General features: G+C 36.5%; 1 protein-coding gene across 4 annotated transcripts in view; it reads right to left on the bottom strand.

Annotated features, from left to right (window-relative positions):
* Nucleotides 1–27,309, bottom strand: part of LOC150102889 (inactive tyrosine-protein kinase RYK-like) — a 378,596-nt gene that overhangs the window by 14,262 nt on the left and 337,025 nt on the right. For all 4 annotated transcript variants that reach the window (XM_090397499.1, XM_090397500.1, XM_090397502.1 and 1 more), the window contains one exon: nucleotides 7,113–7,249. In XM_090397499.1, coding sequence (XP_090253625.1) covers nucleotides 7,113–7,249 — 137 coding nt within the window. The remainder of the gene's footprint in view (nucleotides 1–7,112; nucleotides 7,250–27,309) is intronic.

Below are 27,309 nucleotides of genomic sequence, written 5' to 3'. Positions count from 1 at the left end.
ATTCTGCAAAAATGTGGTTTTGAATGACTCAAGAAAAAATTAGGCAGTTAGGATGGGAACTTTTACCACATTCTCCATATTCACCGGATATTGCCCCTAGTGACTATCACTTATTCAGGTCCTTAGAACACAGCATAAGATATAAAACCTTCCGTTCACAAGATGATGTCCAAAGGAATTTGATATCATTTTTTGCCTCCAAAGAAAAAACTTTTTTCAAAAAAGGAATTTTAAACTTAGTAGATTGTTGGAATAAGGTTATAATTAACGACGCCGATTATAGAAATGAATAATGTTAATTTGTTCTTTAATAAAATTTATATTAAAAATGTAGTTCAAAAAATTGATTACGTTCCGGTCCCCCTTATACTTTTTTTTTTTTAAATGAGAATACAAGGTCAAGTTAAAGAATTTTAAACAAGCTAAGAACAGTCTGCCAACAGGTCAGCCTTATCTTTGTAACATGTTACCATGGTCACACATCTATATGTGAGAGAGACAGAAGAATAGAAAGGCAATGTTTGCTTTATTAAGGAACTTACCCTTCTGCACTAAAAAGCCTTAAGAAACAGTCCACAATATTGTTTAGGATTATCTAAATTATTCCAATTTAATTGCAAGAGTAATTTTTTGGTAGATTAATACAAAAATAATGAGCTTAATTTTGTAATGATATGTGATTTTATATAAGCTTATCTTGGTAAATGTTTGAGTACGAGAAACTGATGATTACATTGGGGAAAACAAGAAAGTAAATTTTTATATATGTTCTCTTAATGAATTAATTTGTATGTTCCACGTATTACACAATATTGTCATATATATATATATATATATATAAAAAGGGTGTCCCAAAATTCACGCACGATTTAAATTTAGCGCCATTTGTGCGGTAAAGTGTTGCCAACAAGAAAAAAAAGACAGCGTGACAGCTGACAGTTCAGGGTTATTAAAAATGGAGCGCTACACGAAAGAACAACGCATTTTCATTGTTGAGCAATATTTTAAAAATAATGAAGGTTTGGCAGCTACAGTTCGCAATTTTTGTACAAAATATGGTCGGAATAGTGATTTAACTTCAACTGTGAAAAGATTAATTAAAAAATTCAAGGAAACTGGATCAATTAGTGATCTTATACACTCTGGCCATCCTTCAACAAGTCGTTCAACAGAAAACATCGAAGCAGTTCGTGAGAGTGTTGCTGAGAGTTCAGGAACATTAATTCGGTACCGTGGTCTTGAATTGGGCATTTCGAGAAGCTCTCTGCAGCGTATTCTCACGAAAGATTTGCATCTTTATGCTTACAAAGTTCAATTGACTCAAGAACTGAAGTCTACTGACCACACACAGTGAAGAGAGTTCGGTGAATAGATTATGGAACAACAACAACAAGTGGATGCTTATTTTTCAAACAAAATCATCTTCAGCGATGAGGCTCGTTTTCATCTTGTTGGCTTCATTAATCGACAAAATTGTCGCATTTGGGGTTCAGAAAATCCACGAGTGATTGTTGAGAAACAAATGCATCCACAACGTGTCACTGTTTGGTGAGGATTTTGGGTTGGAGGCATCATCGGTTCATTCTTCTTCGAAAATGCGGCTGGTAAGGCAATAACAGTTAATGGTGCTCGCTATCACGACATGATAATCCAGTTTTTTGTGCCTAAATTGCAAGATATGGATGTGGACAACATGTGGTTTCAACAAGACGGTGCCGCATGCCATACAGCCCGAGAAACAATTCAATTACTGCATGAGTCATTTCCTGGTCATGTAATTTCCCGTTTTGGTGATCAGAATTGGCCGCCCAGATCATGTGACTTAACGGCGTTGCACTTTTTTCTTTTGGGTTTTTTGAAGTCTAAGGTTTATGCCCACGATCACCCATGCCTTGAAGGAGGAAATTGAGCACTGTATCAACGAAATTCAGCCACATTTATGCAAAACGGTCATGGAAAATTTTGACAAAAGAGTGTGTATGTGCCAGCAAAGCCGTGGAGGCCATTTACCCGATATGCTATTCCATGCATAACCCTATACTGTATACTTTATGAATCAATAAGAAATTACAATTTTTAATTAAAAATCTGTGTTTTCTATCAAAATTACTTCTTGCATGAATTTTGGGACACCCTGTATATATATATATATATATATATATATGTTAAAGATACCAAGCTATTTTAAACCCAGTTTTACTCCATTTCCCAAGTAAGCAAACAGACAAACAAGTCAAGTTTGCTTACTTGGGAAATGGAGTAAAACCAGGTTTAAAATAGCTTGGTATCTTTAACATTTATTATACCCAAGGTAAAATACTTTCTACATATATATATATATATTTTATGTGGCTCCAACCACAAAAAGTATATTTATACTGTGTGTGGACTAAGGATTTTTTTTTTCTATCTTTATTGATTTTATACATATTGTGTATTTATATTCATTTTTTACCTAGTCCAGAAACCCTGCTCTAAAAGACCAAAGGAACTTTTTAAGCCACTTCAGGCTTTCAGTAAATGGGTAGTAGTCTCACATCAGGCAATGAAATTCATTTCCCACCTAGAGACAATCACAAACATACATGCCTGTGGTGGGATTCAAATCGCAGCCTGTTGATTGGAGAGCAGATACTTTAACTAACTACTCATGACTGTAATGTGGAAGTTTTCGTTTACATAACTTGCAAATATGATTTGTCTGGAGTCATATGACCAGAAAGAATCTGGAAGAAGAAAAGAGTGCGATGTTGCTGTAATGGTTAAAACAGGCAAGAAATTGAAGATTAGACATTTGGATAGGGATGGCAGAGGTAAAAATGAAAGACCTGTCAAAGTAAGTTTTTGTTGATGAATACTGCATTTTCCTGGATTAAGAAAAAATTCCTTCCTTTCTGTTATTTTGTAATGGCCCTTCATAAGTTTTATTCTATTCAAAGAATCTGACCTCGTATTCTTTGAATAGAATCCATTCCTGATTGCTGAGTAATTGCTATGAATGTCTAAAGGAATTATTTGTGTTAAATTATAACCGAGAGCACATAATCCAGCTTCTCTCCCCTTTCAGAATGATGAAGTTACTGAGGCTGTCAGATGAAGTTCTGTGAAAAACAACAGACCAAGTTTTAACATAATTAGAAGAAACACACGTATAAACCACAGTGAAAATTATTTAATTGTAAATATTTCATCCTAAGTATCTTAGGACATCATCAGTACAGTATTTAAACAAAATTAGGAATAACATACAGTTAGGGCGCATGATTACAATAGAATCTCATGAAAACATGCATAACGTGCTAAAGTAGTACAAAAAAAATATGTCGATGACGTATTTGCAGTCTGGAATCATCCCGATCCTGAATTACAACTGTTTCTAGATAAAATTAACCTTCTTCATCATCGCATCAACTTTATGTTAGAAAAAGAATCTCCACAGGGTATCTCTTTTTTGGATTTACACATCCAAAGAAAAGAAGACGGTTCCATCGCCACGTCCGTCTTTCGCAAGCCTACATTCTCAGGTCGCTACATTCACAATTCTTCTGCTCATCATCCATCTCAGAAATATGGCATTATTAAATCACTAGTTTCCAGAGCACACAAATTCTGCTCCTCTGAAGAATCTTTAAACCAGGAATTAGAAGTTATCAAAAATACAGCCATCCTAAATGGATATAATCCCAAAACAACTCAAAAAATCATCAGTCACTTCTGCATACATCAAACCAGACAGGAAGAAGTGCATAGGATTCCCATACCTTACGTTAAAGGCATCTCAGAATGTCTTTCTAAAATTATGAAGAAATACAATTTTGCCACTACTTACAAACCTATCAACCAAATTTACAACTTATTACCTTCTCCTAAGGACAAATTCTCACCCTTGATGTTACCTGGTGTTTATGAGATTCCATGCCCATGCAAATTATCTTACTTTGGACAGACAGGTAGGTCTGTTCAGAAACGCATCTCGGAACATCAAGACCACATTCGTCTTCTTAAATCGCAGAAATCTGGCCTCTCTCAACACGGAATTGAAAATCCAAACCATAGGATCCATTGGGAAAAGGCTAAACTTTTACATAGATCTTTATTTAAACATGAACCTTTATACAAAGAAAGTTCTGAAGCCCTACCACACAGACCAAACCTAAACCGCAACGAAGTTCTTACTATTCCTAAAGTATGGGAAATTATCATACAAAATTGTGTTAAATAATTAACTTTTTTTTTTTTTTTTTGGTACTACTTTAGCACGTTATGCACGTTTTCATGAGATTCTATTGTAATCATGTGCCCTAACTGTATGTCATTCCTAATTTTGTTTAATTACTGTACTGATGATGTCCTAAGATACTTAGGATGAAATATTTACAATTAAATAATTTTCACTGTGGTTTATAGGTGTGTTTCTTCTAATTATGAATGCACCACAGGTTTCATTATTTAAAAAAGTTTTAACATGTAGGTGGTTATGAACATCATTAAATTTAAACTGAGGCCATGAATGATTTTTTTTCCCTTTTTTTTTTGTTTTGTTTGTAGTATTTTTTAGCCTGCATAGCCCTGTGTGAAATGGCATTTGCATCTGCAGCAGTAGACCACACACACACACACACACAAAAAAAAAAAAAAAAAAAAGTTTGTTTCCAGTCACTGCATAGAAGATCTTATTTCTTTCTTTGGCTGGTTCCTGAGGGAGGTTGATCTCTGCCATGGATGAGTAGTATTTATGGTCCTAGAAACTCAAGTTTTTAATCTGCAGATCAAGAAAATCAACTTGTTTAAGGTGAGTGACTGATATGGTGGTAATTGTCTACTGTGCTCTCCTCCCTAGATGTCTATTAAAAAGTCATTAATAGCCCTGAGCCAACTATCTGTGATGGCTAAGGGTGGACACTAGCACCATACCAGTCCTCAAAAGTTAGGGATAAACAGCCTTGCCTACCATAATCCCTGTTAGATTTATCAAAAGAAGAGCCATATGAATTCATTTTGGTGCTGTAAAATAGATAGGCATAGGGGAGGAATATTAAAGATCCAACCTTTTTCAATCCAAATAGATGTAGAAACTTTAAAAGGTTTGAAAATCTGATCAGATAGCTTGTGAAAATGCAATCATCAGAGCTGCCTCAGCAGATGTTATGAGAATTTTTTTTTTGTGTAGGAGATTGGTTTTTTCTTATTATCTACAGCAACACTGTTTTTTCTCTGACACCTTTCATAACAGGTTATGTCAGAAATTTGGAGAGCATGAGTATGCAGGATAAGGGTGAATGATTCATATACAGTAAGATCCAGGATATGTTCTTAGAATTTAATACTGATAGGTTGAGGCATCAGACTGATTACATCCTGGCTCTCCAACAGTGGAAGACAAGCATCTCTGATGTGCATATTTATCCTTGAGCAGACTGTGGAAGAGATCATCAGCTAGTAAGAGTCAAAGTAAGACTAAGACTCCAAAACCATCCAAGTGGCAAATCCCATTACACTGGATGTCAGAATAATCCCTAGTGGGTTCACAGAAGAAACATCAACTCAATTGGATGATCTTTTGGAGACCAGTGAGGAGAACTCACCTGAAATGCTATGGGAAAGAGTCAAGGTTATAATACAGAATACAGCCGAGAAGTATCTTGGCACATTTAGAAGACCAAGAGACCCATAGATATCAGATTAAAAATGGGATCTAATCAAAAGAAGGCAGTTGGAGAAATAAAGAGATACAATTACTGAAAAATATAAGAGATTACAGAGAGAAGTCAGAAGAGCCATCAGGAGGGACAAGGAAATTTTTTATACTAATAAATGTGAAGAGACAGTTTCAAATGACGAGGCACAATTATAAAAGGATGTTTCGTTTTTAGTTTGTGACCTAACACACAAGTTTAAGCCCAAACTGAATCCTGTTTGGGATTCAGTTTGGGATCCATTACTAATGTGAAGAATTGCTGTTCAGAAGATATCAGAAGAAGGTAAGGAATGGCTAAAACAACAGTCAAAAACTTGCCTAAAATCTGGAGGGATGGAGATCTATCGTCACAGTTGAGGATTTTGGATGCAACTGTTTTTCCAGTGATCTGAGACCTGGAACCTAAAGAAGTTTGATAGAAAAAGGATCGCTGCTTTTGAGATGTGGCATTACAGAAGGCTGTTGAGGATATCATATACCGAAAGGCAGACAAACAGATGGATGTTAGAAAGGATGCAAATCGTTAAGGCTCCTTAAGGATATTGACAGAAGAAAGTTGAAATACTTAGGACACATTGAAATGGAAGGAGGATTTCTCAAAAAACAGTAATAGAAGGTAAAGTTTCTGGAAAAAGAGGATGGAGAAAACTAATAATGAGATGGATGGATGGTGTCTGAAGCGAATGATCTTCAGAGAGTTGAAACCTATAGAAAAGCATACAATAGGATGACCTGGTGAGGACTGGTACTGCACCTCACCGAGCATCAGAATGACCAGACAGAATCTGATATTGCAGTATGGTCTGATCCAATGAATAGATGGATGAAATGAAACAGCACTAAACAGGTTCATTTTAACCTTATATAAATAGTAAAAGGTGAAAACACAAACCTGAATAGGAGAGTAGCGAACTTTTATTCGACATTATTATATATAAAAACTTATACAATTACATGTTACAAACAAGTTCAGAACAATAACTGCCTCACTCAATGATGGTAACTTTCAGAGTTGAAGGATATTCTTAAGCTACCTTTGTATCTGAACATGCTGCTTCTCCAGTGATACATAATGAAACAGCATTGAACAGGGGATCATTAACTAGCATCTTACTATAAAATTTCCATATGGGACATGCCATCCTCCTAACTGTGCATAGCTTCAATAGTGGCTTTCTATTTAAATAGTGTGCTGTATATGTACTTGGTTTTCTCCCATATAACTTTCCTTGTGTCCATGCTGTTTCAGCATGTTTCATTCCAAAACCCGTTCTTTAATCTGGAAAACAAATATCAATTTTTTTAAAGGCAGTTTCTTTTGAGAATGGTTATTTCTACTTTACCTCTCTTTCCCTTTTATTCTTATTTCCATTTAAATATATATATATATATATATATATAAAAATACACTTACAATTCATCTGGACAGTTGATTGGCTGTGATAATCTGTAACCATCTCGTAAATAAGCATCCATCTCAAATGGATCGATTTCCATATACGGCTGCTGCCCAAGGGTCATCATTTCCCAAAGAGTAACTCCAAATGCCCACTAAAGAAAATTAATATGGTTATGAGCAGAAGGGAAAGTAATATTTTTCTAAATGACAATGTTCAAATAATTCATCAGAAAATCTTTTCAAACTATCCCACCAAAAAGCCATGGGACATCTGACTGTAGGAAAATGGATAAACTACATGTGCAAATTCTGGATTAACTGCTGATCTCCTTTATAGGAGATCAGCAGTTAACACGTTCGCTGCCAACTACGAGTATACTCGTAGTTGAACCAGCCACACAAGCCAGCTACGAATATACTCGTATGACGCTTACCGCCAGCAACGAGATTACTGTACTGACCTTGAAGAAGTGAAAATGCTTGGCTTGTGGAGCAAGCATCAAAACTTTGTATTCTCATAGATGGTATATGCTCTGCACAAGCCAACTAAGAGTATACTCGTATGATGCTTACCGCTGGCAACAAGATTACCTTACTGACCTTGAAGTGAAATTGCTCGGCATACGGGAACACACTATGCCGAAGTAGCGTGGCAGCAAACGTGTTAATCCAGAAGTGTGTTGGAAAAACTGAAGCACATAAGTAACATTAACCACAAGACATGACTAGTATGTCTAAAATACTAAATGACAGGAGCAGCAACTGTTACTTAACAAGATTGGTTACTTCACTTTGCAATCATCTAGAGAATATGTTTGGGGATGTGAAATTCCACTAGTAAGACTGCACAAGCAATGAATATAGGCACACAAAAACTGGTTGGTCAATGGAGCAATAAACTATACTAACAGGATCTTCTCATCTGGTGGATATGTCTAGATACTGAGGCTGCCTGGAGAATGCAGTTTACGTGTGGTGTGCACATTGTCCTGTCAGTCAATTTCGAGATGGTAATAGCGATGTGGACCTGTTTCTTGTAGTATGGCTTAGGTTTACCATTCACAACATATGGAATCATGACTTCAAGCTACGTTCTACAAGATGTTACACATGATGATGATGATGGTGCATGTCTTCTACTGTATTTTATGACACCACAGTATATAAGATACATAGTGGTACACCATCCAATATAATAATACTTCATGTCACAAAAAAATGACTGCAAACATGTCATCTGAAGAGAACAGCATCAGAACACTGCAGTGACTGGCTTGAACACAATAGAATATTCAACAGAACATTTCTGGGATTAACTGGAATGCAGAATTAGAGCACAGGCAAATTAGTCTCCCACATGAAGCAGTTATTACATCAAAAGGCAAGATATCTTATTCACTTCTTTCAATAAATCATCATCATTAGTGTTCTGTCTCTTGACAGGTCCAATGGTATAACTCAGCAGATTCTCTTCCTCCAATTTCCTCTGTTCCTTGCTTCCTCCTTCATTTCCTGATATCCTCTGTGCCCATTATATCATCAAGCATCATTAGTCGTCTCCTTCCTCTTGGTCACTTCCCTTCAATTTTCCATTCTATCATTCTTTTCAATAGGCTTTCTCCTCTAAATACATGTCCTATCCAGTCATGCTTTCTTCTTCTTATGGCCTTTAATAAATTCCTTTCTTCTTCATTGGGTGATTTTATCAGTCCACTTAATTTTCTCCATTCTTCTCCATAACCACATTTCAAATGCCCCCAACATTTTAGCTTCTTTCTTCCCAAATGTCCATGTTTCTGACCCATATAAGGTCATACTCCAAATATAACACTTAAGCCTTTTCTTTAGATTTTTATTCATTTTATTAAAAAACAAATTTTTCTTGCTATAAAATGCATATTTTCCTTTGTTAATTCTTTTTTTTTTTTTTTTTTATTTCTGTCACATTTTCCATTTTCTTGTATTATACTACCAAGGTATTTGTATTGCCTCACTTGCTCTACACGTCCTCCATTCATCATCACCTTGATACTTCCTGGTTACCTGGAGACTCTCATCACTTTTGTTTTCTTTGTGTTAATTTTCATACCATATTTCTTGCATATACTTTCAAATGTTTGCATTAGGTACTGTAGTTCATCTTCAGTATTAGCTAATATTGCCTGATCATCTGCAAATCTAATATTTTGTATTGTTCTTCCTCCAATAGTGATTCCTCTTTTCTCTTCATCAAATGCTTCTTTTATCATTTCTTCTGCAAATATATTGAAGAACATCGGTGACAGGCAGCATCCCTGTCTTGCACCTCTGCCAATCACACATTTTTTAGTTTTTCCTACTTTTGTCTTTATTATGGCCGTTTGGTTCATATATAATTCAGCTATTAACCTTCGGTCTCTCCAATCTAAACCTATTTTGCGTAACATTTCCATCAGATTTTCTTTCATCATGTTAAATGCTTTTTCAAAGTCAACGAAACATATATAAACTTCTTTATTTACTTCTATATTCCTTTCGCATATGGTCCAGTCCTCATTACTCCAATTGCATCTCTAGTTCCTCTGTCTTTTCTAAATCCAAATTGATCATCCCCCAGAAAATACTCCACTCTATTATACAATCGTTGATTTAATATTCTTAGCAGTACTTTGGAGGTATGCGAGAGCATGCTTATAGTTCTGTAGTCACTGCACTTAACAGGACTGCTTTTCTTTTCAATTGGTATAAGAATACTCTCTGTGAAATCTTCAGGCCATACTCCTGTTTTGTAAATGAGGTTGCAGAGTTTCCATGTTTCTGTTATACCTTTGTCCTCCAGTTGTTTTAGGATTTCAGTAGGTATTCCATCCACTCCTTCCATCTTTCCACTTTTTAATTCCTTAATTGCTGTTTCTACTTCTCTCTTTATTATTTCAGAACCTCTTTCTTCTGTTGAGATTTCATTTTGCTCTTCCAATTCAATTTTTGTTGGTGGTCTTTCAATTTTTGCATAAAGTTCTTTGATATATTCCTTCCATCTTTCACCTTGTATTTCACTATCATAAATCAATTTTCCTTGCTTATCTTCTAATGGCAGATTTCTTATGCTTTTTCAAACATTTTATCATATCGTCCCCTTTTATCCATTTCTTCAATTTCTTTACATTCTGCTTTTAACCATTCCTCTCTTGCTTTATCAGTTTCTCTTTTCAGTTCATTATTTAATATTTGTATTTTCTTCTTCCCTCTTCAGTGTTTAAATTTTTTCATCTTCTTCTTTCCTCCATTTTTCTTATTTCATTTGTAATCCATGGCTTCTTAATTCTTATCCCTTCCACAAAACCTGTCTCTTCAGCACCTGTTTCATATATCAAGTTTTTCAGTTGATTCCATTTTGCGTTAACATCAATAGTTTCTTCAGATATATCTTCTTTGTTTCTTATTTTATTCTCCAGTTCTTCTCTGAATTTCTTACCTGCATCTCCTTTGAGTTTTTCTAGGTTCCACCTTTTCTTGCTTTTACCTTTGTTTATTTTCTTAAATCTTATTCTTAATTCCCTAACAAGCAAATTATGGTCTGAGTCAATATCAGCTCCTGGATAAGTTGATATCCTATTTGCACTGTTAGTATATATGTATATACTATTTCTAAAAGTATATTTTGTATTAACATATAATCAATCTAGTATCTTGTGATATCTCCTGGCATTTTCTATGTATATCTTCTTCTCTTTGGAAGTTTAAACCAAGTATTACCAACGATTAGTTTGTGCCTTTTACAAAACTCTAGTCTTTCACCTCTCTCGTTCCTTTTTCCAAGGCCATATCTTCCTGTTATTCCCTTCTCTACCTTTTCACCTACCATTGCATTCCAGTCTCCAATCCAGATGGTGCACCTTTTAGTTCTGTCTTCTTCCATTATCTCTTCTATTTGATTATATATCTCTTCTACTTCATTTTCATCATGGTCACTTGTGGGCATATATATATCTGTATAATCATTATGTCCACAGGCTTTGCTTTCAGTTTAATCATAATCACCCTGTCACTTTTATATATTATTTCTTCTACTGAATTTTTAACCTTTTCATTTAACACAAATGCTACTCCATTTTCCCCCCCATGTCTACAGGAATATATAATTCTATAACCATCACTTTCAAAATCTCCTATATCTTCCCATCTGACTTCACTTAAACCAACCACATCCAATTTATTCCTCTCCATTTCTTTCTTCAAGTTCTCTAATTTACCAGCTCTCAACATTATTCTTACATTCCAAGTTGCCACACGTATAGTTGCTATCTCATTCTCTCTTGGATGTCTTATTTTCTTCCTATTTTCCTTGGGATCCCATCCTCATTGTCCATATGAGGATTTCATAGGTTAATGACCTGAGAAGCCCCATTTCTTCTTCTGCCAGGCATGACATCCATTATTTGCCAGGTGTGGAAACTAAATTTGCCCAGTTCATATTTCTTGGACATAATACTGAGGTGGTTTTCCATTGCCTTCCTCAGGAAACCATTATGGTATGGTCTCAAACATGGGAGAGCAGCCCTAGCCCTCGAATTACTCTAATAGCATTTTCAATAAATATATTTTCTTTATATCTAAAAAATATCTATCCCATTGAGTTTTAATAGGATAATATATTAGTATTGGATTAAAAGTATATCTTCAGAATAAATCATCTGGTTCATATTGCAAGTTTCATATTGCTATAGCAAAGTTACAATCAGGAAAAAAGTATGTTACTGCAAGTTTCCTGCAGAAAATTTAGAACAAGTACACCCCAACTCCCAAATCCATTATTACCATTAGCAAATATGTAAAGACTAAACTAAAATCCTTTATCAACAAACAGAAAGTGTTTGTCATCTAATTAATTCTTTACTATCTTTTTATTTCATATTTAGCATTACTTCAATACATCTATGAACTATGCGAATCGAATGGATTGATGATAAAAATAAAAATTTATACAGGTAAATCTGAATTCTCTTTAGCAAAAATGGGTCATGCATATGATATTGTATTTCACTTGATGGAAGAATATTTAGACCGGGGTTATGTATTGCATGTGGACAATTTTTATAATTCTGAATCTCTTACTGACAGAAAAAAACTTACGTGTGTGGAATGCTGAGAAATAATAGGAAAAACAATCCACCAGATATTATACAGAAGAAACTAAAGAAAGGGGAATTTGTCTGGCAAAGAAGAGGTCCTGTTTTAGTCAGCAAATGGAAGGATAAGAAGGAAGTTCTTTCCATTTCAAATATGCACAAATTTGAAATGGTTGAAGCGAAAAATCGGAATGGTAAAATTCAATTAAAAAAATATCGTTAGGGACTATTATTTGGGCATGTCAGGCATCAATCTTTCTGATCAAATGCTTTCTTACTATTCCACCTTATGAAAGACAATTAGATGGCCAAAGAAATTGGCAATACGCATTTTTGATATATACATTGAAAATGCGCATAAATTTTATAATATAATTACTGGAAACACAATGACTGCGTTAAAATTTAGAGATCAATTTAAATCATTTTTGTTGGAATGGATGAGCTTACTGCATCACAGAATATCCGCATGATTCGGGATCTTCATTATTTCGAAATTTTACCACCTACAGAAAAAAAGAATTGCCCGACAAAGCCATGCCGTGTATGTACACGAAACAAACAATGACGCGAAACACGTTATTATTGTCCTGTTTACCAGGAAAAACCACCATTGTGCATGGAAAATTGTTTTAAAGTGTACCATTCGTAATTTAAATAAATTGGTTTTTATTTTATTAATTTCATTTTAGTATTTTTATTGATTTTATTAGTTTTAATTTGATTTACAAATTACAGGTTAACTCGTGCTTGGCATAGGAGGTCGGTAATCAACATATGAGTATATTTCTAGTTGGCTTCTGAGGCTCATATACCAACTATGAGTATACTCATAGTTGGCAGCAAACGTGTTAAAAAAGATTAAGTCTATGAAGAAGGGCTTCAAGCACTTTCTTTATATGAATCTATGTAGCAGTTTAGAGTTTTGCCATTGGATCCTGTGGTTAGCATTTTCAATTCCACATTGAGCAAGGCCAGATTTGTGGGGTTTGATAAGCCACGTGTGGTCTTGATGTTCAAAGATACGTCTATTCATAGATCTTCCGTTTGTCCATAATAAGACAAGTTACATGAAAATGTTACTTTGTATATTCCTGGTAGTATCATTGATGAGGATTTCTCTTTTGGAGAAAGTAGTAAGTTGTAAATTTGGTTGATGAGTTTATAGGTAGCAATGAGTTGATATTTTTTCATATTTTTTTCCAAACATTCAAAGATGCATTTAATATATGGTATAGGAGTTCTGTGGGTTTCTTCATGTCTAGGTTGATTTGTAGGAGAGCAGTTAATTATTTTTGGGGTTTCTGGCTTATGCTGGATGTGTACATCAAGAAAGGAAATACCGTTTGATGATTCTTTTTCAAGTGTGAACTTGATACGAGGCTCTAGGGCGTTGATTTTTGGTAGAAATGAGTAGAGTTCTGATTCTGCATTACTCTAAACTGCAAAGACATCATCAATGTTGAAAGTTTATTTTTCACTTGGTTAGAGTATAATAAATTTAGTTTAATCCTTTATCCAAGTGTGAGCAAACAAAGTTTGCACCTGAAAGTATCTTCAGGACTGGGGTAAGGTGGTGCAACACCAAGCCAACTCGTTGCAAAGGTGGAGCAAGCTACCAACACTCCTATCTCAGTATCTCCTATAATGCAAAACACATCTCCTTGCAGATATGTCTAATGTTATGCATTAAGGGAAGGGCTACTACCCAGACTAGTTTCGACCTTTATTGAGGTCTCTTCAGTGGGAGCCAGGCCCAATTTGAGATACCAGGCAGAAGCTTTAGCAGGTCATCTCTACCTATAGGAGTTGCCAAATGGTGTGCCATCTTAAGATGGTACACCACCTTACCCCAGTCCTGAAGATACTTTCAGGTGCAAACTTTGTTTGCTCACACTTGGATAAAGGATTAAACTAAATTTATTATACTCTAACCAAGTGAAAAATAAACTTTCAACATCTTTCTCTAAATCCAGAGTAATTTATTAAAAAAAGGGTGGCACACCATTTGGCAACTCCTATAGGTAGAGATGACCTGCTAAAGCTTCTGCCTGGTATCTCAACTTGGGCCTGGCTACCACTGAAGAGGCCTCGATAAAGGTCGAAACTAGTCTGGGTAGTGGCCCTTCCCTTAATGCATAACATTAGATATATCCGCAAGGAGATGTGTTTTACATTATAGGAGATACTGAGATAGGAGTGTTGGTAGCTTGCTCCACCTTTGCAATGAGTTGCCTAGCTGTTGTACCACCTTACCCCATTCCTGAAGATACTTTCAGGTGCAAACTTTGTTTGCTCACACTTGGATAAAGGATTAAACTAAATTTATTATACATCATCAATGTACCATAGCCAAATTGTTGTTTGGAGTAAAGAGAGAAAATTCTTTCTTCTAGGTGTTCCAGAAAAACCATTTATAACAAAAAAATTATATAGAAAAAACGTTTATATAAAAAAAGGGCTGAAGCCTTACTTCACAGACCTAATCTTAATCAGAACGACTGTCTCAGTCTAACTATTCCAAAAGTTTGGGAAACTGTTATCCTCAATTTTATTTAATTTGTTTTACTTTCAGGCATTAGTTTTAATCCATGAATATGTGACTATACATACAAGGATCCAATTTAAGCATGTGCACTACTACTATTTTTTAATTCAATTCCTATTGCTGTTCAATAATTTTACTGATGATGTCTTATGATACATAAGATGAAATATTTACATAATAAACAAAGTCACTGTAGCATATGTGTTATTCTACAGTTAATTTAAACAGGTTGGTAAAGGATAGCAACAAGTGTAGAAAATACATGAAGTAGATAGGGATTTTAAAACTAACGAAGAAAAAGATAAAACCAAAAAGATGAATTTGCAAACTTTGGATTCCAAAATAACTTCTTCTTCTGCAGCTTCTCCCACTTAAGTGGGGTCACTGTTGATGATGAGTCTCCTCCACATCCTCCTGTATTGAGCTGTCACCACATCCAAGTTCTTCATTCTCAAGTATTCTTCAACCAGCTCCCTCCATCTCTTCTTTGGCCGCCCACGCTTCCTCCTTCCTTGCACATCCATCTGCATGACCATTCTTCCCACATATTCGTCCTCCCTCCTCATCACATGACCAAACTATCTCAACCTTCCCTCCTGTATCTTTGCTCCTAAGTTTGTAACTTTCATTGTTCCCCTCACATAGTCATTTCTCAGACAATCCTTTCTGGTCACACCGCACATCCACCTAAGCATTCTCATCTCTGCTACTTCCATCCTGCTGATGTTATTTTTACTCAGGGCCACAGTTTCCATAGCATACGTCATAGCTGGCCTCACTACTGTCCTATAGATTTTGCCTTTCAGATTGATCGGCACCCTCTTATCGCATAACACTCCAGCCATCTCCCTCCAGTTCCTCCAACCCGCTTGTATCCTGCATCCCACTTCCATCTCTGCTCCTCCATCTTCTTCCACTGTTGAACCTAAGTATCTAAAGTCCCTCACCTTCCTGATGACATTTTCTTCCAGCTCCAGATCTGTCTGCTGGCCGCCGCCCACTGCAACACATATACTCTGTCTTACTTCTGCTTAGTCTCACACCTCTCTCTTCCAGTATTTTTCTCCATCTTTCCAGTTTAGTTCCCACTTCTTCTCTTGAATCTGCACACAGCAAGATGTCATCTGCATACAACATTGTCCAAGGCACATCTTCTCTCACCTCCTCCGTCACCACCTCCATCACAATATTAAACAGAAACAGACTTAATGCTGATCCTTGATGCAAGCCAACTGTTACTTGAAAACTTTCTGTCTGTACCAGACAGGTCTGAACTCTTACATTTCTGTACATCTCCCACACCAACCTGAGATATTTCTCTGGAACCTTCTTCTCCCTTGGACACCTCCAGACTTCTTGCCTTGGCTCTATCGTATGCTTTCTCCAGATTAATAAATGCCAGATGTAGCTCCCGTTGTTTCTCTCAAAACTTTTCCATCATCTGCTGTAACCCAAAGATAGCACCTGTTCTTGATCTACCAGGCATGAAGCCAAATTGTTCCTTTGCAATCTCCACCTCCTTCCTCAATCTTCCATCAAGAACCCTTTCTAGGATTTTCATTGTGTAGGACATCAACTTTATTCCTCTGTAATTCTTATAGTCTTGTTAATCCTCTTTACCCTTGTAGATGTGGACATGAATACTCTCCCTCCATTCCTCGGGTATATTTTCCTGTTGGCAAACTTTCATGAACAGGTCCCACAGCAGGTGAATTCCCTCTTCCCCCAGTGCCTTCCATTCCTCATCCTCTTCATGGCCTCTGTCACTTCTACTCTACTGATGTTCTGCACCATCCCCTCAGAAGGCTGCCCATCTTCTCTGTGAGTCCTTGCATTTTCCTCATTCAAAAGTCCCTCAAAGTATATTCTCCATCTGTTTCTTATGTCCACATCCCTCCATAATACTCTACTTCAGCGTCTTTGATCTGCCTCACATGTAAGATGTCCTTTGCTGCTTTTATATTTTCGCTAGTTGGTAAATTTTTCTTTGTCCTTCCTTTGTTTCTAATTGATCATACAGATCTTGACATGCCATGGCCTTCACCTGTGCCACAACTCTCTTGGCTTCTTGCTTTCTCTCTCTGTACACCTCTCTTCCACTCTTGACTCATCCCACTTCTGCTTTACTTTCCTCTTAGCTATCACTGTCACTTGTACATTATTATTACACCACCAACCCTCCTCCTACTCTCTAATCTTTCCAGATGTCTCACCAAGCACCTCGATTGCACAGCTCAGAAATACTTTTGAATTATGTTTCCACCAATCTTGTACACTTTCCAGTCTATCCGAAATCCTCTCTATTACCCTCTCCCTAAAACGATTCCACACACTCTCTTCTTTTAAGCGAAACCACTTAATCGTCTTCATCCCATGGCTTCCAGAGGTTCTTATCTTCGATCTTATTTTAAAGTCTGCACACAGCAGTCGGTGTTGCTGTGCCACTTGATCTGTTGGAATTACTTTACAATTTGTCACAACCTTAAGATGTTTTCTTCTAGTCAAAATGTAGTCAATTTGTGAACTGTTGTTACCACTCCTAAATGTTATCAAATGTTCTTCCCTCTTGTAGAAAAACGAGTTCACAATTGCCAGATCAAATGCTACTGCAAAGTCCACAATCCTCTCTCCTTCCTGGTTCATCATTCCCACTCTGTGGCCACCATGCACCCTTTCACAGTCTCTATTCTGTCTCCCTATGTGTCCGTTGAAGTCTCCTCCGACAATCACCATCTCGTTTTCTTCCAGCTCCCTCATTTCTTCATCTAACACTTTCCAGGACTCATCTTTCTCCTCTGCTGTACAGCCAACTTGCAGGGCATATACACATAATACGACCACCCACTCTTCTTCAAGACCCAATTTCATTCGCATGATCCTGTCGTTCCTTCTACCCACTTCCAGTACTTCGCCCTTCATTCTGTCACACAACCACAATTCCTACACTATTTCTTCCCTCGTTATTCGCTCCAGAGTAGAACAATTTATATCCATCTCCGAGTTCTTCCTTTGTCCCCTTTCACCTTGTCTCTTGCACACATAAAATGTCCAACTTCCTCTTCCTCATCATGTCTCCCACTTTTCTTCCCCTTCCAGTCATGCTTCCAACATTCAGTGTTCCCACTCGTAACATCCTCTCCACCTGCTGGGCTCGCTTGTTTAACCGCACCTGCCCTTGATGCCGTAGCCCTCGTCCACTTCTTGGAGCTATAGGGCGATGTGGCTGTGCATCACTTAAGGGGTACGCCCTAGCCCTTATATCATTTTCTCTTTGACTCATATCATAGCTAGAGCTGGCAGTGAAGTTTTACGACTGGATGCCCTTCCTGACATCAACCCTCGCCATTTATCCGGACTTGGGACCGGCACCTATTGAGGTTAGCTTGCCTCCTTCGGTGGCTGCATAGGACAAAATGACTTAGCAAGATAGGAAAGATTCACCCCTAGCCCTCGAATACTCTAATAGCATCGGGGGGAAGGAGCTAGGAGAGGAGAAAGAAGCAAAGAAAGAAGGGGAGGGACCAGTTTACAGAATAAAATAACAGATGTATATTACATGAAGTAAGGAATGGTTCAGCATCTGGTACCTCACGTTTTGCCATGCCCGTACTCACTAAAGTGAGCCCTTGAGGTCTTGGATTCCAAAATAACTAAAAAAAAAAAAAAAAAAAAACTATTATATACGCAGAAAGACAGCAACAAACATGACAGGTTTCGAACGTTTCGTATGGTTAAAACTTCATCAGTTGAGTGAAGCAGAAAACTAACAGTGAGCCAGCCATGTGGCCTTTTTCTGTACAAAGTATTAGAAGGAGTTTTTCTTTCATATTGTCAAACATTTTAGGAACATCACGATTTTCAGTAATATAAAGTATTAAGAAGTTATATTTTATTTTGCTATTTATTCAGTGAAACATCAAAATTATTATCTGGAAATGAACCCATTTTCTAAACCACTCAAGCACAACACTAAAATATAAAAAGTTAATAGGGAAAGTTAGTCTAAAAACACCTCAAAATCTAGAGCAAAGTTCCGCCAATACAAGACATTCCATCTCCTCTGGGCAGAGTACCAACTGACATTCAGCAACACTGAACTGGAATCCTCATTTATCTGACAAAAGTACTAACCTTTCAAATCATATTGTAACCACAACACTCTACTCACGTATATTCAGCTTCTTTTAATGGGTACTTTCATGATTAATTCGATGTTCTGTTGAATAAGCCACTATCAATCCTCTATTTTGTGCACATGAAAGCTTGCAAGATCTAGAAGCACAATCAGTGCTGTGTTTGGCAAGGGTATAAGAAAAACAAAAAGAATCTGTTGATATGGGGAAGATATACTCAAGTTTTTAATAACACCATACTTCCACTTAGAGAGAACACTGTGTGTTGGATATGCAGTTAATAGGAGAAGATCAATGATATATCCCAAAAAAGAGACTAGGTGAAAGAAGGGAGTCTTGCAGAACCTATCATTAGATGCAAAGTTTGGTGAGTGTGACCATATAGTCCTGACTTGGTGAATTGAATAGGCATGTAGAGGTATTAAGGCAGAAGGAATTTATGTGGAATTTCAAGGCAGACAACTATCATATACTTATAAAAAGCTTCCAGCAGTACACTGGATTAAAGAATATGAACAAAAAGAGATCATTAATGCATGAGAGATACGAAAGAAAAACATGTTGAGAGGAATGGCAGATTGTATATCTTGAGTGAAGAAGATAAAGCAGTTTGGAGTGGATGACAACAGAAATAAAAGTGCTGGTGAAAATGAGATTATGGAGGACATAGAGAAAGATGGCAGTTACATGAGAAATGTAAGTCTTAGTCTAGGAAAGTGACTAGTGTTAAATCTTGAATGAAGGAGAAATTTATTGTACTTCATTTCATTTGGATTTAACAGTATCACAATTCTCGGAGAAATACTTGTATATTGGTAAAGGTGAATTTGATTGTAAAATAACGATAAAATCCATGATTTAATAATTTCCTTATGTAATATAATATTAAGTGTCTTTGTGAATACAACAGAGGTTGAAAATAGGTGAAAAAAATGTTAGTATGCCAAAGTTTAGATCAAAGTTACAGTAGAGATAAGTGGATTAAAAACATGTCCAGAGGAGTCACGTACGCAAGGTCTAAAAGGCGCGCGGGAGTTTCCCGTGGACATGCTAGGAGGAGCGACGGCACGGAATGCAGAAGAATTAGGTGCCGGGTAAAAACAATGATGTAGTAGGGAGAATATCACAGCAGTGAATATATAGAGCTTGGCAACGCCAACTCGGGGCTTTTTTTCCATCTTGTTCCTGTCGTTCCCGGAGAAGGAAGTTTGAGTGCGGTCGAGAAGGACGATGTCCATAGGCAGCTAAGCGGTCAGACAGAGATCCAGCATGAGCATAGGCCTTGGCACAGCGGTATAATCAGCGTGGACTGAGATGATATGCGGAACCACGTGGACTGATCCCTGCAGACCAGCTTTGCCTACATCGAAGGAAGTGAATCGTGAACGTATTCGCTAGCCAGTCCTTTCTGAAAGTAGTAAACTGGAGGAAGAAACAACGAGCCATAAGAATAGAGCAGATGATCGAAAGAGAAAGCCAGAGTGATCCTAATGTCCTGGTAATGTAAGAACTTTTTAAATTTTTTGTATAAAAAAGGAATGTTAGATTGTAACAAAGACAGGAACTGGAAAGTTAAGAGATAAGGAACTGATAAGTTATTGGACTTTTGAAGTGTAATAGGACTTTAGCATCTGATCCACATATAGAATGTTATAGCTCTGTATATGAGGACTTCCAAAGTGTTGTGATTGAATATATAGTTTTGTTATAGTCAGATAGTTCCTGAGACCAAGATTTGGTAAATGATTACCTAAGAATGCTTAGTAATTAGAAGGAATTCATAATGTGTTTAGTATTAGATATTGCTTCAGGTTGAGAAAGTTTAAGAATGCACAGGTTACACCTGCATGATTGAATTAGTTTAGTTAAGTAATTATCAGTAATTGTACCGTAATTTTTTATGAAAAAATCCTTTCTTGCCAACCTAATAACTTGCCTGATCTATGTTCTCAATGCCCCACTCATAAAGTAGAACCTGTGTGAATCAAAATCTTCGAGATAGCCACGAATGCAGTAAAATTGAGACACATAAGTTTTGGTAAAATTTGAAATAGTAATTGTATGAATATTGAATATTGTGCCATTCTGAGTGTTTTCTCCCAGATGATGAAGCTTCTCTAGTCTAATAATTTTGGATGGCGCAGCTTTAACAAATAAATTTTTCCAAAATTAGAAACGGGGTTAATACCAAAATTATAACAAAGGGATTGGCTCTAGTCTGAAGCAGTGTCTGTGTTAAAAGTGCTGTGCACCATCATTCAATACATTTATAGCTGCCAGCAGATAGAGAAACAATAAGATTTGTAGGAGTAAGAAATTAATGAGACTTAAAAGGGACAAATGAGTAAGCTAGATAGGTAAAGGTATATATCAAATTAACATAACTTAACAATGCCGCAGCCGATAGGATAATTGAAGATTTAATTGGAGATTTGGTAAGATCTGATAAAAATAAATATAAGAAAAATTTTAAATTAACAAAATCAAAATAACTTTACATTAGTATTGTAAGGCAAGAAAAATCAAAATATGAGCTGTGATCTGATAAGAATCCCAAGGAGTTTTTTCACTGTGGTGAGTAGGAGGAAAAATGATAGTGGGTGAATTACTTTGTTGGATGGAGATAGGACTCCGGTAACCAATGCAGATGACTTAACACGTTCACTGCCAACTATGAGTATACTCGTAGTTGGTATATAAGCCACACAAGCCAGCTACGAGTATACTTGTATGATGCTTACCGCTGGCAACGAGGTTATCCGTACTGACATTAAAAAAGTGAAAATGCTTGGCTTGTGGAGCTGGCAGCAAAACTGTGTATACTCATAGATGGAATATGCTCTGCACAAGCCAACTACGAGTATACTTGTATGTCGATTACCGCCAGAAACGAGATTACCATACTGACCTTGAAGAAGTGAAATTGCTTGGTGTATGGGAACAAACTCTGCCGAAGTAGCGTGGCAGTGAACATGTTAATTGAGCTACTTAATGATCTGTTTTCATGTTGTGGCAAAGTGAGGGCAACCTGTTAGTAAATGTCTAGAACACATTCCACGCATTTGAAATACTGCCCAAAGCCCAGATACAATGCTGTGCGAGATTTTAAACTGTCTGGCAATATCAGTAATTCTGCATCCTTTTCAAGCTTTCCAGTAATTCTTTCTCTGGCATGAAATCTTCTAGATGATGTCTTCGAGACATCACAAGACATCCAAGTTTGCAACTTTATTCCTTCGTGAAAAGAGCTTCCCTCAAAAGCAATTTGCTTAGTGCAGCCTTTTGCCTTTTATCCTGTTAAGTGATACCATGTGACCGCTTTGTACATGATTTGACAATCTGAATGTGTATCCACTTTCTACTTGAAACTGTCAGTTATACAAATTTCCACAAGCTGATTCATCTGAATTTGCAGCTATAATCTTCAGAAATAGTGTTCACTCTTAGGTTTTGGTCTTAGGTTCTGTGTATTTCAAATACTGAGTACACTAAATGCCAATAAGGCAGGGAGAACAGATGGAATTTCCGCATGTGTTTTAAAGGAACATGCTGTGGAACTGATTGTTCTATTAACTTGAATGTTTAATGAAAGTCTTGCAACATGACAGGTTCAGAAAAGTTGAAGGAGGGTAAGATAGTGCAATTGCATAACAGTGGTGGTAGAATGGAGGTAAACTATAGGCCTGTTTGTATTTCTTCTGCAGTTGGTAAGATTCTGGAAAAACTGGTAAGAAATCATATACAGAATTGGGCAGATTAGGGCAATATGATTTATGCAGACCTGCATGGATTTGTTAAAGAGTGCTCTTGTTTTAGTTATCTGGTCCATTTATAATAGAGTAACAAGAGCAGTGGATAAAGATAATGCGTACATCTTGTTTGTTTTTTTTCTCTAAAAGAATTTGACAGGGTGCTACATGACAAGTTGATTTTTAAGTTACAGAATATGGGTTTGGATATCATGTTAGTGGACCTGACTGATAACTGGCTTTCTGATAGATATCAGAGAGTAGGAAGTTACAAGTGGAGTTCAAAAGGGATAGTACTGGATCCATTACTATTCAATCTTTATGCCAATATTATCACAGGGATATACTGAAGATGTGCAGCTTGGGAAGGTTATTAGTAATGATGCTGATGTTTCGTCTCTTCAAGAGAATTTGAATAACCTGGAAATGTGGACAAATGAATAGGGATGTCAGTTTAATGCAAGTATATGTAAGGTTTAGAGTTTGGAATGATTCATACTCATTTCGTGGAGTTATACTGGAAGATCTGGAGGAAGCAAGGGATCTTGGGGTGATTATAGATAGAGATATAAAATGACATGGTTGCATTGTATAAGGCTTTGTTCAGACCATATCTGAATTTCTCTGCTCAAATCTGGTCACCAGGATTTGATGGGGATGAAGTAATCTTGGAAAGGGTGCAGAGATGGATAACAAATTATCTCAGGACCTGGACAGTACTTGGACAGTCCAATGTTGATTATGGGGATATACTGAAGGCATGCAGACTGCACAGTTTGGTGAATAAAAGACAAAGAGGGGATATGATTGAAACATTTAAGCTGTTGAAGGGTAACACTGAGGAGATTTTTCAAAACAAGGGGAAGGAACAAGAACAAGGGGCCATCATGCAAAGTTACAAAAAGAAAGTAGTGAATAAAAGAATAAGGTCAGCTTTTTGCATGAAGAATGGTAAGAGCATAGAATGTATTGCCAGGGAAGATGGTGAAGTACAATTGGTGGATGAGTTTAAAGAGTAGTATGATAGCCTTGGTATTGACTGTTGTTGTTGACCTCCCACAATGAATCCTGCAACTTTATGAAGGCCAAGAAGAAGAAGATGATGATGATGATAATAACCTATAAGCATATCAGTTGTGCATAGGCAAGGACATAAAAAAAAATAAAGAATCTATTGACATGGGGAAGTTATACTAAAACTTTAATAATGCTATACCATTGAGCTGCTAGGGAAACTGTGTATTGGATATACAGTTAACAGGAGAAGATCAATGAGACATCTCAAAAAAGAGAGTTGATGAAAGAAAGGAGCCTTGTAATTTAACATTAGTTGCAAAATTTTAAGCGGATAAAGATCTATCCACCATCACACATAATGTACATCCAGACAAAGCTGGTGGCAAAATACAGTTGTCGATCAGAAAACAGATCATATGATGATAGGTTACACAATGGAAATGGAAACATGGATCAAATGCCTTAGAAATATCAAAGGATATCACTTGAGATTCTCTATCATTTTCATGGCATTTATCCAAAGACAAGATAGCCCACCTCCAATCCCATTAACTTACAGTGTTAGAATTCCTAATGGCAACCATTTATTAGTTGTAAGGTTTCCAGGTTAGAAGTTGAGTGTTAATTTTTTCTCTATTACTTGGCAAAGAACTGCGAACAGTGAAATCAGACAATCTCACAGCAAAGATTTGTTGCTCTTCTTAGGAATGGGTTCATGTAGGCAGGCTACAAGACAGACACGAGTATAATAGGAGAGGATTCAAAGGCAATACAGAACAACTCGAGAACAGAAACTGTCAGTAAAATCAGAGAAATGCTATCAATATCATGACTTTTTTTGGTGTTCACTTTGAACAATATTCTTCTGATCTCATTCTGGCAAAGAGGACTAATATCTGAAAGTACTTATAATTTCAGTGTAATCATGGCATGCATGCATGGATGTAAAAGGTGTAAAAAATATTCGTCTCACATGAACTATTTATTACTCTTCAATCTTAACAATTAAGCTAATTATCTGAAATGGGTCCATACTTATCACAGCAGAAAATTCAAACAAAAACATCTCGTAAAGGTAACTTCAAGTATCTCTGTATAGAAGAATCGCAGGATTTTTTTTCTTAGAAGAAAATTTTACAGTTAATTCCTTCCTACCTTAGTGCTCGGACAATGAAATCAAATTAAATAACTCGTACCTTGCTGTACTTGCAAAAATGCACAATGCTGAAATCCTGCCTAGTTTTTGCATAACCTCAATATGACTCTTTCTCATTAATGTCTCTTTTAAACACACACACACACACACACACACACACACACACACACACACACACACACACACACACACACACACACACACGCGCTGGTGGTCGGAAAAGTTCTCAGCCTAACAATGAAAAAATTTATAATTTCAAAAAATTATTTTTATTTTCCAACATAATCTCCCTCAAGACTAATACATTTATTCCAGCGATTCTCCAGAGCCATTATCGTGTCCCTGTAGTGGTTCAGTAAGGTCTGTAAAATACCCCTCTACAGCTGCAATCACCTCCTGATTCAAAGAAAAACACTGACCAGCGAGGAAGAGTTTTAGTTTTGGGAAGAAAGAGAAGTAAGAGGGGGAGACAAATCTGGGGAATAGGGTGGATGTTCCAACAATTCATAGTGCAGATCCCTTAATTTTCCCATTACCAAAACACCTTTTTGGACAGGTGCATTGTCCTGATGAAAGATGATTTTTTTCTTCTGCAAACCGGTCTTTTCCCACGAATTTTTTTCATCTAGTCTGTTTTAAAAGATCAGAATAATATTCTATTGTTTTACTCTTTTCAAGATAATTAATAAACAAAATGCCTTTAGCATCCCAAAACACCGACGCCATGACCTTGTCTTCTTTGGCATTGAACAACCGCTTCTGTCCACTGTTTTCACTGCTATTTGGATTCTCGAGTGTACTGGTGAATACAAGTCTCATCCATAGTAATAAATTTTTCAGAGAACTTTTCAGACCACCCACGTATATATATATATATATATATATATATGTTTCTTCTTCTATTTGTTTCCTAAGAGAGATCTAGTACAAAGATAATTTTAAGGTTTCCTTTTTCTTCTGGAAACTTCCTTGTCATCCTTGATCATAAAAGAGTTGGTTTTCTTCCTAGTTTAAACCATTTAACAGAACAAGAGTACTGCTTGATGTACATTAGAGAAACTGTCCATTAGGTTAGGAAAAGCTAAATATAATACATTTTTTAGCAACTTTATCCACATTCTCAACTTAATATCGTATAAACAGAAATTCTTTATTTAAATAACTTTCAGGACTTACACATGTAACAAAAAATATATAGAATTTTATTCAGATTCCAATATATTTCATCCAACATTAAATGGAAATTTGACGGTCTTTACCTCGAAACATGAAATGTTACGAAATCATCTAAACCTCGACTGATCAGACTGCATGCAAAGCACTAAGTTTCGGAAAGTGATTACTATTAATTGTTCATAATTTTTTAAAATTATCTTTCATCCATGTGTCTTTTTACAATTTTTTTTTTGACTCTAATAATGTAATCATATACTTCAGATGCAACCAAGACATGAGCTAGTATACACAAGATTTGTGACTCATTATTGTGATTCATGTTTTGAATGAGCAGAGTGTCTCCCTAATGATGCCCACATATTGTTGGATAAAATATATTCAATATATTCAAAAGATATACAGCAATCCCTCAATTAATGCGTTCTTTGAAACAGGTGCATTAATCGAAAATGCACTAATCGAATATAATAACCTATGGGAAAAAGTATAATTCGTTCTCAAATTTCTTTTTTTGACCCTTAATTTTTTTTTATAAAAGTATTAGAGTATATATCAGAACCTAGTTAAAGCAAAACCATGAAGCTGAAAGACAACCAAACATTAACAAATAAATTTATTATTCTAGTTCTTAACAAAGAATTGAGCTCATGATTCTGAATCTGCGCGGTTAGCCTAGTGGCTATGTGCTTCGCAACCATATGCCTGGGGAAGGAGTGTCCTAGGTTCGATTCCCATTGACGACATGAGGAGCTTAAGGATCTTTCTCAGCCGTAGCCAAGTTAGCCAGTCTTGGGCGTGGATAGCAGGGTTTTTCCCCAGTTTATCTGGGGTTTTTCATCCCGTAAACAGGCAAACCAGCCCCGTGAACACATGCTGCTACAGTCAAAAAATGCATATCCCCTCAGCGGCAGGCCAGCTGGGGGTTGTACTAAGAAACGCCGTATCTACATAACACATGGACCCTGCAATGGAAGCAGGAAAAACGTGCAGAGGAAGAGGAAGAAGTTTGGCGGGCATTCTGTTTCTTTTTTTCATATAACTATCGGTATAGCCTTATTGCCTCTTCTACTACTTCTGCAAATTTTATTGCTTCTCTCTTCATCAGGGCCAGCCTCTAAGCATTATGAAAACATTTTCAAATTGTTTCTGTGAAATCTCTTTGGGCTTGTTAGTGATTAAATTTTCTTCATACTCTTCTGGATCATCCCTATACACCTAAATTTAGCAGTTCGGAATCACTAAATATCTCAGAATGAGATTTAATTAACTTAGATTCATTTGAAAAGCCTCTAAAATCATTTGCACAATGTGGAAAAATGTGCTTC

The sequence above is a fragment of the Typopeltis vanoorti genome, chromosome 9, assembly GCF_054136105.1.
Source record: "Typopeltis vanoorti isolate ZY-2024b chromosome 9, IOZ_Tvanoo_1.0, whole genome shotgun sequence".
Taxonomy (NCBI): domain Eukaryota; kingdom Metazoa; phylum Arthropoda; class Arachnida; order Uropygi; family Thelyphonidae; genus Typopeltis; species Typopeltis vanoorti.
Note: the sequence above shows the minus strand (reverse complement) of the source record. Positions and strands in the feature narration are given on the sequence as shown.